This window comes from Rattus norvegicus, chromosome 18 (genome assembly GCF_021556685.1).
Source record: "Rattus norvegicus strain SHRSP/BbbUtx chromosome 18, alternate assembly SHRSP_T2T, whole genome shotgun sequence".
In the NCBI taxonomy this organism is placed as follows: Eukaryota; Metazoa; Chordata; class Mammalia; order Rodentia; family Muridae; genus Rattus; species Rattus norvegicus.
This window is the reverse complement of record NC_141551.1, coordinates 35,709,168-35,725,698: the sequence shown is the minus strand read 5'-3', so window position 1 is coordinate 35,725,698 and position 16,531 is coordinate 35,709,168. Positions and strand designations below refer to the sequence as shown.

At 40.8% G+C, this 16,531-nt stretch overlaps 1 protein-coding gene across 6 annotated transcripts in view; it reads left to right on the top strand.

The window, feature by feature from the left end:
* Positions 1-16,531, top strand: part of Jakmip2 (janus kinase and microtubule interacting protein 2) — a 164,921-nt gene that overhangs the window by 94,626 nt on the left and 53,764 nt on the right. For 5 of the 6 annotated variants that reach the window (NM_001437326.1, NM_001437324.1, NM_001437327.1 and 2 more), the window contains 3 exon segments: positions 2,227-2,503; positions 10,682-11,179; positions 14,634-14,843. In NM_001437326.1, the coding sequence (NP_001424255.1) occupies positions 2,375-2,503; positions 10,682-11,179; positions 14,634-14,843 (837 nt within the window). In that variant the 5' untranslated portion in view covers positions 2,227-2,374. 6 annotated transcript variants of the gene reach the window in all.

Below are 16,531 nucleotides of genomic sequence, written 5' to 3'. Positions count from 1 at the left end.
AGTGGATCAAGGACCTCCACATCAAAGCAGACACACTCAAACTAATAGAAGAAAAACTAGGGAAGCATCTGGAACACATGGGCACTGGAAAAAATTTCCTGAACAAAACACCAATGGCTTATGCTCTAAGATCAAGAATCGACAAATGGGATCTCATAAAACTGCAAAGCTTCTGTAAGGCAAAGGACACTGTGGTTAGGACAAAACGGCAACCAACAGATTGGGAAAAGATCTTTACCAATCCTACAACAGATAGAGGCCTTATATCCAAAATATACAAAGAACTCAAGAAGTTAGACCGCAGGGAAACAAATAACCCTATTAAAAATGGGGCTCAGAGGGGTTGGGGATATAGCTCAGTGGTAGAGCGCTTGCCTAAGAAGCACAAGGCCCTGGGTTCGGTCCCCAGCTCCGAAAAAAAAGAACCAAAAAAAAATGGGGCTCAGAGCTAAACAAAGAATTCACAGCTGAGGAATGCCGAATGGCTGAGAAACACCTAAAGAAATGTTCAACATCTTTAGTCATAAGGGAAATGCAAATCAAAACAACCCTGAGATTTCACCTCACACCAGTGAGAATGGCTAAGATCAAAAACTCAGGGGACAGCAGATGCTGGTGAGGATGCGGAGAAAGAGGAACACTCCTCCATTGTTGGTGGGGTTGCAAACTGGTACAACCATTCTGGAAATCCGTCTGGAGGATCCTCAGAAAATTGGACATTGAACTGCCTGAGGATCCAGCTATACCTCTCTTGGGCATATACCCAAAAGATGCCCCAACATATAAAAAAGACACGTGCTCCACTATGTTCATTGCAGCCTTATTTATAATAGCCAGAAGCTGGAAAGAACCCAGATGCCCTTCAACAGAGGAATGGATACAGAAAATGTTGTACATCTACACAATGGAATATTACTCAGCTATCAAAAACAACGGCTTTATGAAATTCGTAGGCAAATGGTTGGAACTGGAAAACATCATCCTGAGTGAGCTAACCCAATCACAGAAAGACATACATGGTATGCACTCATTGATAAGTGGCTATTAGCCCAAATGCTTGAATTACCCTAGATGCCTAGAACAAATGAAACTCAAGACGGATGATCAAAACGTGAATGCTTCACTCCTTCTTTAAAAGGGGAACAAGAATACCCTTGGCAGGGAAGAGAGAGGCAAAGATTAAAACAGAGACTGAAGGAACACCCATTCAGAGCCTGCCCCACATGTGGCCCATACATATACAGCCACCCAATTAGACAAGATGGATGAAGCAAAGAAGTGCAGACCGACAGGAGCCGGATGTAGATCGCTCCTGAGAGACACAGCCAGAATACAGCCAATACAGAGGCGAATGCCAGCAGCAAACCACTGAACTGAGAATAGGTCCCCCGTTGAAGGAATCAGAGAAAGAACTGGAAGATCTTGAAGGGGCTCGAGACCCCATGTGTACAACAATGCTAAGCAACCAGAGCTTCCAGGGACTAAGCCACTAACTAAAGACTATACATGGACTGACCCTGGACTCTGACCCCATAGGTAGCAATGAATATCCTAGTAAGAGCACCAGTGGAAGGGGAAGCCCTGGGTCCTGCTAAGACTGAACCCCCAGTGAACTAGTCTATGGGGGGAGGGCGGCAATGGGGGGAGGGTCGGGATGGGAACACCCATAAGGAAGGGGAGGGGGGAGGGGGATGTTTGCCCGGAAACCGGGAAAGGGAATATCACTGGAAATGTATATAAGAAATACTCAAGTTAATAAAAAAAAATATTGTACTAACAAAAGTGTTTAAAAGTAACTATAACAAGATTCAGTGACTTAATTAATCTAGTAATCTACTTAGTTATTACCCACTGTTAACATTTTAACCACCGAATAACATCCAGCTACATATACAGTATTTCTTATTTTTGAGCTATGAATAGCAGGATGTCTCCATTGACCAGAGTCTCGATGAGTGACATGGAGAAAAGACAGAAAAATGGGTTGGCACTCCCAAAAAGGGAACTCAGAAATGTGAAAGACATATGCTTCAGGAAAAGAATTCTAAGCAGATGTCAATGGGATTGAAATGTCACTGTGAGTTAGATACAAAATATAGAACAGGGGAGATCTTAGAGACAGGAAAGCCTCAGGAGAAGGTGTTTACAGGCCACTCTGGCTAGGAGTGGATGGATTGACACAAACTCATGTCTTTACTAGTTACCACCATCTCTGTCTCTTTCTAGGGCTTCCGAGGCAGCGTTTGAGAAGACCTTAGCAAGGAACACCAAGCAGTAGTGGCTGAAACACCTCACTCCAGGAAATGAAACAGTAACATGGCAGTACCTGTTTGAGAGGATTAAAACCCCAAAAGACTCCATTTAGAAAGGGACAATGTCCAAAAAAGGACGAAATAAGGGCGAGAAGCCCGAGGCACTCATTGTTGCCCTTCAAGCTGCCAATGAAGACCTCAGGACCAAACTCACAGACATTCAGATAGAACTTCATCAAGAGAAATCCAAGGTGAGTAGGAGCTACCTGGGGCCATGACTCCAGCTAGCGCTGGCTATCTCCATGTGTAGCAAACTCAGCAATTCCTTTAAATCCTGGACTTCGATCCATGCAGCCCAGAGACACCCATGCTAATATAAAATTACATCATTTAGATAACTGTTAATACAAAAATACTCTGGATCACAAACTAACAAATATTTCACTGTTTGGCATTCTCTTTGATCACTGTAAGAAATTTAATTTTATACCAAATCTATTTCGCCCTGTTGAATGAAAATAATTTAAAAAGTTTGGAATCCATTTGAGGCTATTTCTACCTGTTTCAGCCATTGATTAACTCTAATCTGAAGTTCATGAGGAAAATATCTGTATCCCCATGAAGCAAATAGAACACATTCTCACAGGCATTTATTTGTGAATTTAAAAGGTGTTATTATTTGTGAATCAGAGGTTCTTGGCATTATATATTTTTCTCTCTCCTCAGAAGCCAACTTGGGTGTCTCAGGGTCTAAATCTGTGATTGGTCTCACACACATCACACTGTAAGAGAGTAACCTGGGAGAACCCGGTAGAAATTAAGGTTCCTGAACTTATAAGCCAACATTTTTGGTTAAGTAGGTGAGATAAGGAGCCCAGTATAGCTTCAGATGAAGGGGACTCAGTCTCAGGGGTTAGTTGGTCTGTTCCCAGAGCATCTTTCCAGGTCTTGACTCCTACCAGCATCCAGTTTGTTAGTTTCACTTTGCCTTGGGCAAAATACCATTTGAAGGGAGGCAGGCTCCATTTAGTAAAGACGGAATGATAAATGACAGCCATAGGACTGCTTAGTAGGGAAAAATATCCACAATATTCCAAAGGAGACCCCACCATTTAGTCCTTTTGAAACAGACAGCTCTTGAATGATCCCTAAGCTGTCACTGAAGGCCTGGCACAGCTTCTATGTTGGCAGGCATGTAGGTATCATCTCCTTCCTTTGACACAACTCTGGTAGTAGGCTTCTCATCCCCTCTCCCAGGTACCCCTGCCCTTCTCTCTTCCCCTCACAGTTTGTTACAACCTTAATACGGGAGTTAGAGCAAAGCCTCTCTGCGTGTCAGCAGCAAAAGGAGGCAGAGGGCAAATGAATCATAAAGCAATTTCATTATAGATAAATGCGATTGTGTTTTCAAAGGAGCAGACTCTAGGGGGGAAACATGATCAAAGACAAGGTATGAATTTACACTCTCTGTTTAACCCCGAGGCTCTAATGATAAAATGACAATGCACCTACTGGGAGGGAATGGATCAAGCCTGGAGACCTTTGGGATGATGGGCCATTACTCATTTTCTCAGCAAAACACATAATGCTGTTGGCATTTACAGAAAATGCCCAGTGTGCAGTGAACAGAGGCCATCATAAATGCTTTGGCTGATAAAATAAAAAGCTAGCTACAACAGACCCAATGTACATCATCCATCACACACTTCAACATGCGCATTTCATTTTATCACAGAACCTGTTCTTACATTTAGCACCTGATTGGCCCTGAGTAGGTCTTCAAGTCCCACTTTGCTCATCTGTCATGTGGAACTGCAGAGGCTTCTGTTCTATACGAGTGTGCTAGGGAGTGAAGATGTTAGGAGTGAGTTGATGTTAAGCATGGAAAGTGCATTGCACAGTTATCTCTTTTGACCCTCAGATTCCCCTTTTCACTCATGCATTATTATTTGTTTCTGCTTGAATGAAGAAAGCCACTACCTGGTTTGCAGGCAGTACTCAAAACTACTTACTGAATGAACCCATGTAACTGTTTATAAATGCTTTCCTGAGATCTCTGTTATAACATTATTGTTGTAATATTTTGAGAGGAAGGCTCAAGCTTCAGTGAAGAAAAGGCCTGTTCTTCTCTTTGAACCAGTACTCCGAGCCACTAAATAGGGGGTATTTTCCTGCACATGGATACCATGAGGCTGCAACCCCTTGCTCAGTGTAGACTGCTATGGGATGAAAAACTCCCATACTTTTTCTAGAGTGTACTTTCTCTAGGAGCTAGGGTACAGTTTCATGAGGAGTGGTGTGGACAGGGTGACAAAGGGAATCACTTGTCATCTGACCTTTTGGTCTTCTCAGCATGTTTGGGACAAAAGAAGCCTGTGGTTACTATTCTGATTTTACTAAGGGTTGAAAATGAGCTGCAATTTGCTTAGTTCACTTGCTTTCTGAAGACAGCAGGTGGAAGCCCCAAAATGTGGATTCTTTTCAGGGATATTAGAGATCAAGGTGATGCTTGAACACCTGGCCTCTGCCACCACCACCGCCACCACCCTTAGAAAAGCAATCAACCTTCTCTGTCCTCAGTTCTCAGAGCCTCTGGTTCAAGGTTCAAATTTAAAGTGTGATATTTTTCTTCCTTTCTACACCTTTGCTTCTGTTTCAAGTGGCCTACCTAACTGAGAGAAGAATCTAGAGAAGGAATAGAAGAGGGTATGGGAGAAGGGAGAAGGGGATGCAGAGTGTTACTCCAGATCTTAGAAGGTTTTTCCGTAAAACCTTCTTTTCAGTCTCTCAGCCCTTTTGTCTAAAAGTGCTTAGGCTCAGGAGGCAATCCCTGCTGGTTTATGTGAAGTTATTCTCCAGGAGCATGCAAAGCAAATAATCCAAGTGTCAGCTTTTGATAGCTTGACCCATCTTGATAACCTCAACCTTTTCCTTGCCTTTACCTCCACTGCTGTGATTTTTAGTCCCTGGCTTCTAAGAGTGCATTAAAACTCCAGTCACCATCATGATTATCTTGGCAGGATTTCCATGGACATTTCCAAGAGCCAGAGTAGAATTATTGACAGAAAACACAGGTGAGGCCTGCATAAAGTAGTTATGGCATCTCCTCCTTGTGTCCCATTAGAGCGCTTACAACAGGAAATATTTTTCATAGTGATCTTTTCCTCCCATAGAATCTCTAGGGCAGAAAGGATTAGAAATTTCATTTTCACAGCCCTGTTCAGTGTTCCTTGTCCTTGCCTTTCTACTGGCTTCCCTACTTCTTATGGCCATCTATATTCTCAATGTCTTGCAAGTCAAGACCCATAGTCACCAACACCAGGGAACTCAACACATCCCCAAGGAAATCCAGATTTTGCTTTGGACATTTCTTTCTGTTTGGAAATAATTACTGCACTCTTAATGTAGTCTAGCCACATTAGTCATACATTATGTGTCTTTGAATTTTTGTTGGTGGTGGCTTGATCTAACACTGTATAATATATTACCATATGCAACAATATTTTCAAAATGAACATGATAGTATCTACTGTTGCTTAGTCACTGGCTTTTGATACATTGAGTCATCTTCTCCACAACCAGATGAGAGTGAGATCATCAACCCAATATGCCAATTAGCAAAAGGCTGACAGAGGTAAAGGAATTTACTGAAAGTTTGATTGTAATCAGGCCTGTGATCTAGGCCAGACTTGGTTCTTGGCCACACTGGTGGAATTTGTGTTGTGCTTATAGACAGATTGTTTCTTCTTTTCTCCCATGAAATAGTGGGTACAAATACTATAAATATTACAGGGCTGACAGGCAGGCCAAATGTACTAATATGTGTAATGCCTATTTGCAAAGACATCAGCTTAGAATAAAACACAGGGAAACACCAGCAAGCCTATGGCTGAGTTTAAGTTATCTCTGCAAAACACCCACACTGTTCAAAATGATTTTCATTTGCTGAATTGCTTTTCTCCATTTCAACATATTATCACGTCAGTATTTACATTTCTATTCAGCAATAACTCTTTTGCGTACTCATCCCAAGATTTATATTAGGATATTTAGGTCTTCTTCCTTAATGCATAAATTATATCAAAGTTTGGGGAAAGACTTCACCACACAACTGCAGTGGTTCTCAACCTGTACATTGTGACCTTTTCAAGGTGGTAAGGACTCTTTCATAAGGGTTGCTTACAACCATCAGAAATGTCAGATATTTACATTATGATTTGAATACTGTAGAAAGATTACAGTTATGAAGCAGCAACAAAATAATTTTATGGTTGTGGGTCACCATGACACAAGTGGTCACAGCATAGGATATTTGAGAATCACTTTGTCATGGTCTCTCCATTCTCCCAATTTGCATCCTTTAGCTCTTCCTCAACTGAAGCACTTTCCCAATAAAGTTTAAAGGGAAAGCAAGTCATATCAAGAGATCCTGCAAATAATTGCCTTTTCCATGGCAACTAAACAAATGTGAACATTTCTTCCTTTTGGGAATTCTCCTGAGTAATTGATTGACACCATGTGTTGATCAACACCTGTTTTTATTAGCTTTCTCTTTGGGCTGGAATATATTCTCCACACTGCTGTATTTTTATAGTCTAACTTTTTGTTCTGTTAATCTCTCTCTCTCTCTCTCTCTCTCTCTCTCTCTCTCTCTCTCTCTCTGCTGACACTCATGAAAAATTACTATTTATAATCTGAGAGAAACAACAAAATCACAGAAAGATGCTGTTAGGTACTTCGAGACTGTTTGATGTGAGTTGTTTAGGGTGGAATGTCTCCTGTCATATCGAATACAATATTGCCTTATATACCATAGTGTATAGCAGTTCAAGTTCTTTTCCATATGTTATTCACATAGTTCTAGAAATAACTATTACAGGTAATTTTCAAACATGTTTTCTTAGATCAGTGGTTCTCATCCTATGGGTTGTGACCGTTTTGGGGTGGAACTACTATTTCAGAGGGGTCACCTGAAACACAGATATTTACTTTATGATTTGTAACAGCAGAATTACAGTTATGAAGTAGCAATAAAATGATTTTATTGTTGGGGTCATCACAACATGGAGAACTGAATTACAGGGTTGCAGCATCAGGAAAGTTAAGAACCTCTGTCTTAGATGGTGCACAGAAATGCAAACCCAAAATCCCCTTACCTGGTATCCACCCTCATTATAGCTCATCATTGTCCTATGGAGTGTTGTTTCTCTTAGGACCTTGTGACCCAGTAGCCATGTTGTCATGATTCTTATCCCACTGATTCTACTTTAAACACTTACTGCTGAGACAGAGAAGGACCAAGTTCCCATCACTTGAGCTAAGGGTTCATTCTTAATATCTTATATGGAAAATAAACTGAGTTTCTAAATTAGGGGGGAAGCCCTTCCTCTAAAAATAGATACATTATCTAGAACAGTAATTAAGAAACCTTCCTACAAGGTGGAAGACACTAAATATCTTAGGGTTTGTTGGCCAGACAGTCTTGGAAAGTACTCAATCACTGTAATGTGAAAACAGCCCCAAGCAATGGACAGGCATGGTTGTATCCCAAGAGATCTTTATTTGAAAATGCAGAGACAGATAAACAAGCTGTAGTTTCCTCATCCCACACCTCGAAGTTACCATTTTCTGTTTACTCTGGAAGGATGAGAATGTAATCTACATTGCCACGAACAGAGAGGCATCATCACCTGCTAGAGATCTGTTTTGCTGTAGCGTCCTGTAAGGGTGTCTGAGTGAATGCATAGTTCACTGGTAACTCCCTGAGCCTATGTTCTCTAAGCTGTATGACAGAACATATTATCCATGTCTCTGATTATGGGGCTGTCCAGAAAACAAGAGCATATGGCCTTTAATTGCATAGGTGCCTTCTTGCTCCTTATTGGGCGGTGTCTGCAATAAGTGGATATACAATGGTAGTCTCTTAGGAGTTTCGAATCAGGACAGGATAAGAGGAGAAGGAGAGGAGAAGGAAGCATGCACAAAATCTGTTACATAAAGAAAAAATGCACTAAGGACCAACAAAGTGCATGGAGAAGACAAAACAAAACAAAACAAAACAACAACAACAAAAAAAAAACAAAAAAAAAACAGCAGACAAGAGTTTAATCCTAGGCAATCGGGGTCACATGTCAGGAAAGGATGTTAAGGAGCTGGGCCAGTTGGAATATGAGAATCCCAAAGAGTCGAGGGGAGAGTCATCAGGGAAAAGAGGCTGTAGGCAGACAGGTACAAATATAAACCACATGCAGAAAATAGTATATTCTCCTGTGTCTGGAACAGGGGTGGGGGAGGGGAAGGAGGAACAAAGTCCTGCTCAACCCACATAGGAGCCTGACTGGCAAGGCTGAAGTACAGGGATTCCTTTCTTATTGTGGAGGAGCCTCTGTGGCTTTGAAACAGCTATAACAGTAGTGCCAGGGCTGGAATTTATCAAGAGCATCGCCAGCAGTGTGAAGAAAGTAATTTTCTCCAAATAAATACCAAAGAACTCTAGAGCAACAATGGCCGAAAGAAATGGAGTATAAACTGCAAATCAATGTCAGATAGGTGACCTTAATTAATTGCCTTGTGACCAAATTTTTAGAAATTGAAAGGGATCAATTACTTTCCCTGATATAGTTTGTTTAACTTAACTCACACCAAACATTATCATATTAACACATGTCAAGGGACTAACAAGAAACTCAGCCTTGTGATAAATTGTCAAGACCCCAAGAGTATTTTACCCACAAAGCTAATCTCATGTTCACAATACTGCAAGTATTCAGTGTAGCAAGTATCAACCATGTTGAACGGCAGGCTGAGGACAGATCAGAAGACAGTCATTGGAACACATATGGCTGCTGCTTCACCAAATCCTCTTGGGTTCTACACCCTTATAGGATAACCACTGTAAGATTCACTCCTGTGCCTTTAAAAATATATATTTACCAAGCACTACTTCCCTTAGAAAATACTGTTAGAGCTGAGGACAGGTAAGTTACTGAGGTAAGTAAAATTCCACATACTCTATTCTACCTACGATGATTTTAAAAGGGACTTTAACACTTTTAGGTTGAAAAGCTCTCAAATTAGGGGAAAGGGAAAAACCACAATCAGAATATATCTCATAGAGGAGGTTATTTTCAATAAATATTAAAAATATGTTAATATTAAAACTTTACAATTAGAGAAATGGCAGAGAATCTCTGTCACACAATCCTGGGGCTCTCAAATTGTCTTCAGTTTTTCAGTCAGTCAGTCTGTCTGTCTGTCTGTCTGTCTCTGTGTGTGTGTGTGTGTGTGTGTGTGTGTGTGTTTCCCTGTCTACCGAGACAAAGAAGCAGGGAGACACGACACAGGCAGGTTATAGGATGAACTGAGTAGAGAAGAAAATAGCACAAAAGGTCACAGAGGGACCTTTTCATCCTACTGAGGTGGCTGGCTACAAGTTCATAGCATTCTGTTAAATCGAGGATTTACTAGGTCACATTTAAGTAGCACAGACTGGAAAGAATGAACATTGTCATTAGAAAGGTAACAAAACTAGGGAGATGATTTTCAGAGAATTCCTGGAAGGTGGAAAGATTAGAAGAAATCCTTCTGAATTACTTGGTGTGTTTGGCTTGGGGGGCATCAAGGTCAAGTGATAAGAGGAAGACTAAAAAGAGACCTGTGGCAGCTGAAGCAACATGCCTAACTTCCTATGATTAGAGGAGAACCCAACAGACTATTTTAGGGATGTTATCTGTTTGGCTAGCCAGTGTGCTGTCATATGAAGAAAAATAAACTCATGGCTATTACAACTATCTTCATTTTTGTTTTACCTTCTCCATTATTCACAGTCTGTGACACCTGTACTCCTCCCTCCCAAGTGAGAAAGAGGAGCATTATAAAATAGTATTGTAGGCACCTTAATGATATATCAAAGGTGGAACCATGCATAGATGCCCACATTTATGGGCTTGGCTGAAGCCAGAATTGTGCAGTTGGTAACTGTATACTCCTCTATTAGTGGGAGAACCAACCCAGCAAAGCTTCACAGATTTATTGGGTATACCGGCTGCCTGGGGAGTTGTTAAAAGCACATTTTGATTTATAGGTTTGGTGGGAATCAGGATTCTGAAATCCTAACAAGCTTCCAGGTGTCTCTGGAGCTGCCAATCTGTGGACCACATACTGATTAAGAGGACCTCAGAATATCAAACATTTGTCTGAGCACACTGATAAACATCTTAGATGTTTCCTTCTATTCCGCATCATAGTCTGCTTTAAGGCCTGTGTTTTCTTTTCCTTTCAGCACACTAAGTAGCTTGTACTCCCCACTCCCCTTTTTAATAAATAAGGTATTAAGAGATCATAGGAGCCTAAGCTGCAAGATCCCGCCTCAGAGCACACGTTTTCTTTGAGGCTCATGCTTTTTCATCCTTTCACCTCTATGCCTCTAGGTATCAAAGCTTGAAAGAGAGAAGACTCAAGAAGCAAAGAGGATTCGTGAGCTGGAGCAGCGCAAACACACAGTCCTGGTGACAGAGCTTAAAGCCAAGCTCCATGAGGAGAAGATGAAGGAGCTGCAGGCTGTGAGGGAGAATCTCATCAAGCAACATGAGCAGGAAATGTCAAGGACAGTGAAGGTGCGGGATGGAGAGATTCAGAGACTCAAGTCCGCTCTGTGTGCTCTCCGCGATGGCAGCAGTGACAAAGTAAGGACAGCACTCACCATTGAGGCCCGGGAGGAGGCCAGGAAACAGTTCGATGCAGAGCGCCTGAAGCTCCTGCAGGAAATTACAGACTTAAAAACCGCCAAGAAGCAGGTGGATGAGGCTCTGAGCAATATGATCCAAGCGGATAAAATCAAGGCTGGGGACCTTAGGAGTGAGCATCAGTCCCACCAGGAAGCCATCTCGAAGATCAAGTGGGAATCGGAACGGGATATACGAAGGCTGGTTAGTACTAATGAGAGCAGGGCAGACAGGGGTCTCTGCCAGAGCTCTGCTGAGTGTTCTCTTGTCAGTTACCATAAACAAAACGCCCATGCTTTGGCTAGCTGTGCTGTCTGAAGTGCAAGGTGCATTGGTAGGTAGTTTGGTAGAAATTGGAACTGTAAAATGTAAGACATTTTAGAGTTTTCATTTTTATAGTATATTTCCTGGTAATTGCATTCACAAGGCACACAGGTATTCATGTAGCAACCTGTGTTCTTGGGTGGTCCATGAAAAGGCTATAAATTACAAGCCCTCCTAACCTTAGCTTGTTGCTGTAGGCTTCCCCATTGTAAAATTTCATTGGTATTTTACAGGACAAAGGGATGTTTCTACAATTTGTTTGAAAATAGCCACTGTTGAAAACATCTTCAGTGCAAACATGAAGCAATGAAATCCCTGGTCATTTTAAAAATGGGTTCCTTCCTCCCCCAAAAGCAAGGAATATTTATTATGAGGCATTCTGTTATTTTATTTTATTTTATTTTATTTTATTTTATTTACTTTTTCCTTATGCACTTGGACGTCATTCAGAAGTAGCTTCTTGCTGTTTACGATTCTCTTTAGTTCAATCCACACAGAATTTTCTTTTTTCAGCACGCAAAGCCAAAAGATATATATCACAATGCTAAAAATAAGTAAATTAAGTTAATGCCTGGCCTAAAAACTGTAGGAACCTAAGTTAACTTTGTTTATGACCTCAGAACAAAAATTTACATTCATATATATGTAAAAGATGATTAGCTTAAATCTTTATAACAGCGATTCTCAACCTGGGTCGAAACCCCTTTGGCAAACCTGTACCTCTAAAAATATTTACATCACAGTTCATGAGAGTAGCAAAATTACAGTAATGAAGTAGCAACAAAAATAAGTTTATGGTTGAGGGTCACCACAACACAAGGAACTGTATTCAAGTGTCACAGCGTTTAGAACATTGAGAACCATTGTTTTAAAGTGTATTTAATACTATACATTTCTCTAAGCAGAGTATCATTCAGAAAAAAAAAAAAACATCCTTTCCCCATTGTCTGCCAATCCTCAGTGATTTCCTAGAAATTCGGTTTGCGCTTTGGATAATGTCTCTAGGATTTCCACTTGAAGCTAAAAGTGGTTCCCGTAGAACATTTGTGTCATTTTCTTAGTAATGTGGTACAGTGTGACTGGGAAATTCTGCCCCTGCTACCCTTTCTATGTGATTTACCTGCAAGTCATTCTGCTGCACTGTTTGACAATCAAGGCCAAATGCAGCGCAGAAATCATGGTCTCTGCCTGGCTCTTGGTTTCTGAAATGACCATAGTTGATGAAGAAGGATTCAGGACTGTGAACTATGGAACAGTCAGGTAGGTGAGTTCTAAGAAACCCTTGAACTAAATATTTTTGCTTGCCTTTCAGTGTGAAATCAACAACTTAGTCATAATTCCCCCCATTATCTCTTTCCAAGAGCATTGCTGAAGTAGACAGGAGATTCTCCTAAGAAGCCACATGAAATCTAAACCACCTGAAGAGTGGCTCAAAAACTGGGTGCAAACAGAATAATATGGGGGATATGTTTCATTAATGTATGTGTCCCTGTCCTTCCTTTCTTATTGTCATTTCCTATCCCTTTCCTCCTCCTCATATGTACTTTTTGACCCAGAGGATGGGAAAGAAATAAAATCTGATCTTTGTAGAAAATGTTACCAAAAAATTCTACATTCTCATCTATGAATTGGAGCACTGGTTAATTTTGTGGTATCCTGAGACCCAAACTATGTGTTGATAACCACTGTATAATACAGCCCCTCTACATGGCTGGCTATTCCACAGGGAGCACATTGGGAGTATGTGGATAATCATAGAGCCAGTATATCACAGAGCCTGACAGACAGGCTCTGAGCTCTGAAGAAGAAGGTAAAGTATCAAGATTTCATCACATAAGGCAGGTGACAATGACGTAATGCTGAACCTTTCAGGTTATGAGTCTCATCTGATACAGAGTGGTCATGGAACCTACTGAATAGGACATGAATTGAAAGTGAAATAACTTGTATAACTGTGGGGCTGCAAATCCCTCCAAGGATCAGCTCTATACCGTAAAGGATCATTTATAATATTAGAGGTCGTAAGGATGACTCCTGGGGTGTTAATGAGCTGATCTGGCATCTGCCATAACATAGAATACAGCACAAGTAGTCAGGAACATGCAGGTTATGTGCTGTATTAATCTGCAAATAGCTCTATATATCAACTCCCATGTGTGCTCAGCTGAACCATGGACTCAGACTTCTTTAAGGAGTTAAAAAGTACTGCTGATATTCTCTTCAGGACACTATTTAGCAGCTACCAGGTGATGTTACAGGATGGTGCAAACTTCAGGCCAGTGGTGTGCCAGTGTAGTCATGTAGCCTAGAGTCAGCAGCCAGTACTGGTGTGCAGGGAAAGAGTGACTCTGCAAGCAGATGCTGTACTGCTCTCCTCATCTAAAGAGCACAGCAAAGACATACTAAGTGGGTAAGTCACTAAATATGAGAAAGGGAAGAAAAGAATGACATTTATGACAAATGTCTTTTCTTGTTTCTACTTTAAGTATTCACATAGAATATAATGAAACAGGACAAAAAGGTTTCACCTGGTGTCTATAATCTCTTCAAAAACTGTCACATTCATTTCAGGTACTGGGTGTCCTTCATCTAGGCACAGCAAACTGGCTCCAGTCAGTTGGAACTCTGATCCACTGATTCATGATACCTGTGTCTTAAATACAAAATTAATATATTTGATGCCACACCCAGCATTAGAATACATAAGTGTTGAAATCAATCATTATTTTCCACAGGTATATGAGGAAACATTTTGACTAAAATTACCACGCATTTCTCTTTCCTATTCTAGTCCCAATGATGGTTTTCTGGCAGTAATGGTAGAATGATTGCTAAGGCTGGTTGCCTTGAGGTATGGGTTGGAAAGGAAAGGTCAAACAACAGGAACACATCCAGATACCATCAGAATTGACACTTCTAGAAAATAAGTAAACCACTCCTGGGAAGCCTGTTATTTCCTTCAGTTGCAAATGACTTCCTGATAACATCAATCAGTATTAGGATTAAGAGACAGTAATAATTTATTTGTCCTGAGAATCATCATAGCAGGATATTATGGCTCTATCATTATTAATGCTAACAATCTATTTTAAATTTATCCTTTGCTAATCAACCCAGATCATTTTGAACACTCTATGTAAGGATAACACCCATTCAGGGTATACCTTTCATTAGCCAATGCTACTCCATATTATTTGTGAGTTCAGTACACTTGTCAGATTGCTGAGGAATTTTTTTCTGCATCATCACAAGAAAGAGGTGGACTTCCCATGGTGAGAATGGGATTCATTTATAACGGTGTCAGATTAAATGTCTTGGCTCTCATTTAATTCAGATGGATGAAATCAAAGCCAAGGACAGGATCATCTTCTCCCTGGAAAAAGAACTGGAGACTCAGACAGGCTATGTACAGAAACTCCAGCTACAGAAAGAGGCTTTGGATGAGCAGCTCTTCCTTGTCAAGGAGGCAGAGTGTAACATGAGCAGTCCGAAGAGAGAGATTCCAGGAAGGGCAGGGGATGGCTCTGAACACTGCAGCAGCCCGGTAAGTCCCTACCAGTTGAGGTTAACAACTCCACAGTCATCTTTTATTTAGCTCCCGATTTCTGCTTTTCATGTAAGCTATTTTCCTATCTGTAAGTACAAAGGAATCAATTCTGCCTCCTACTCTAAAACCAGCATGTATCTTGGGAACAATCTTTTCTAGACTCACAGACAGCAAAGTGGGCTGTGCTTCATTAGCATACCAAGTAAGAGCTGCAGGTGTCTGAATCTTTCACAGACTTTTTCTCGCCTAGTGATTATCTACCCAAACTTTAATATATTATAAGAATAATGAGTTAAATGGAGATAGTGGCCTGTTGGCAAGATTGGTAATTTTCCCAGGTGTGAACAAATGGATTAGCAGTTGACAAAGACAGTGATCATCTTCAGAGATTGGGATGCATGCCTATGAAAGAGACTGAATCATCTATATCCATAGGATGAAAGCTTCTAGTTTAATGAACTTGCCACTTACTCCACCAGATTGTCCTAATTTTACATGAGGAATTATTTTCCAGATGTACACTGAGAGATAGAAGCTTATATGTAGTGAGTGTATAACTTATCTGCAAAAAAAAAAGAGAGAGAGAGAGATGAAAATATATGATTTAGGAACAAGAGTGAGTTCCAAAGTATTACATAGAACAAAGTAATGACTAATTTATGAATGGGTTTTTAGAGGACACAAACACTCTCACACTCAAGCACATACACAGGAGGACAGAGGACACATGCACACACACACACACACACACACACACACACACACACACACCCTAGTAGGTAGCACTAACTATATACCGATCTAGAGTGGAAACTTTAGTTCTTTTGTTAATACTTGCATGTGATATATTATGATTACCTCACCCCCAAAATTGGCTTTTTGATTTCAACCCCTTGGATCAAATTCATAAATTCATTAGCTTAGTTTCCTTGTACAAACCACTTCCCTGCTCAGTATCCTTACATAGAAGATGGAAGCCGTGGTGGTTTCTTCAAGGCGAGTCTACCTGCTATAAGACACCATGTAGAGAATGTAGAACATTGTATTTGGTCCATAGAGAATAGTCATGGCTCTGATTACAGCTATCCCCTATAAGACCTGGGCTGATGTAGAACCACCATCAGTTTGACTGGTTCTGTGGAACCCTCTAGGCTATGATGACTCCAGGGATGTGAAAGTGTTCCACCACCAACAAGCCACTATCAAAAATGGAAAACAGTAACAGAATCCCAAGCCTGTGATCAGAGTAGGCCTATAGCACAGAAGTAAGTTGTAACTGCTATGTGTAAGGTGATTCACAACAATTGATTATTACCATGTAAAGTTTTTTTTCTAGTTTATTTTGTATACCCTGCCTTTGCACATGGAGGGAATACGCTTTCTCTCACAGTGACCTCTTTTTTTCCCATAAGTATACAGAAATTCACAAAGCCCTGTGTCTAGTTCCTAATCTGTCCCCTCTGTGGCTAACTACAGTAGCAGACAGATGTTTGTGTCACAGGAAGAAATGGACATTTGCGACATGAGGATATTCCTTGAACATCACACCTCACCTAGATCACATGACAAACAACTCTGATAACCCAATTCAACCTTCTGTCACCTGCTCTGTGCCAAAAGACTGGGCTCCAGGGTCTGTCTGCCACATCTAACTCATTTGTGGTTTTAACCAGGCATGGTCTTCA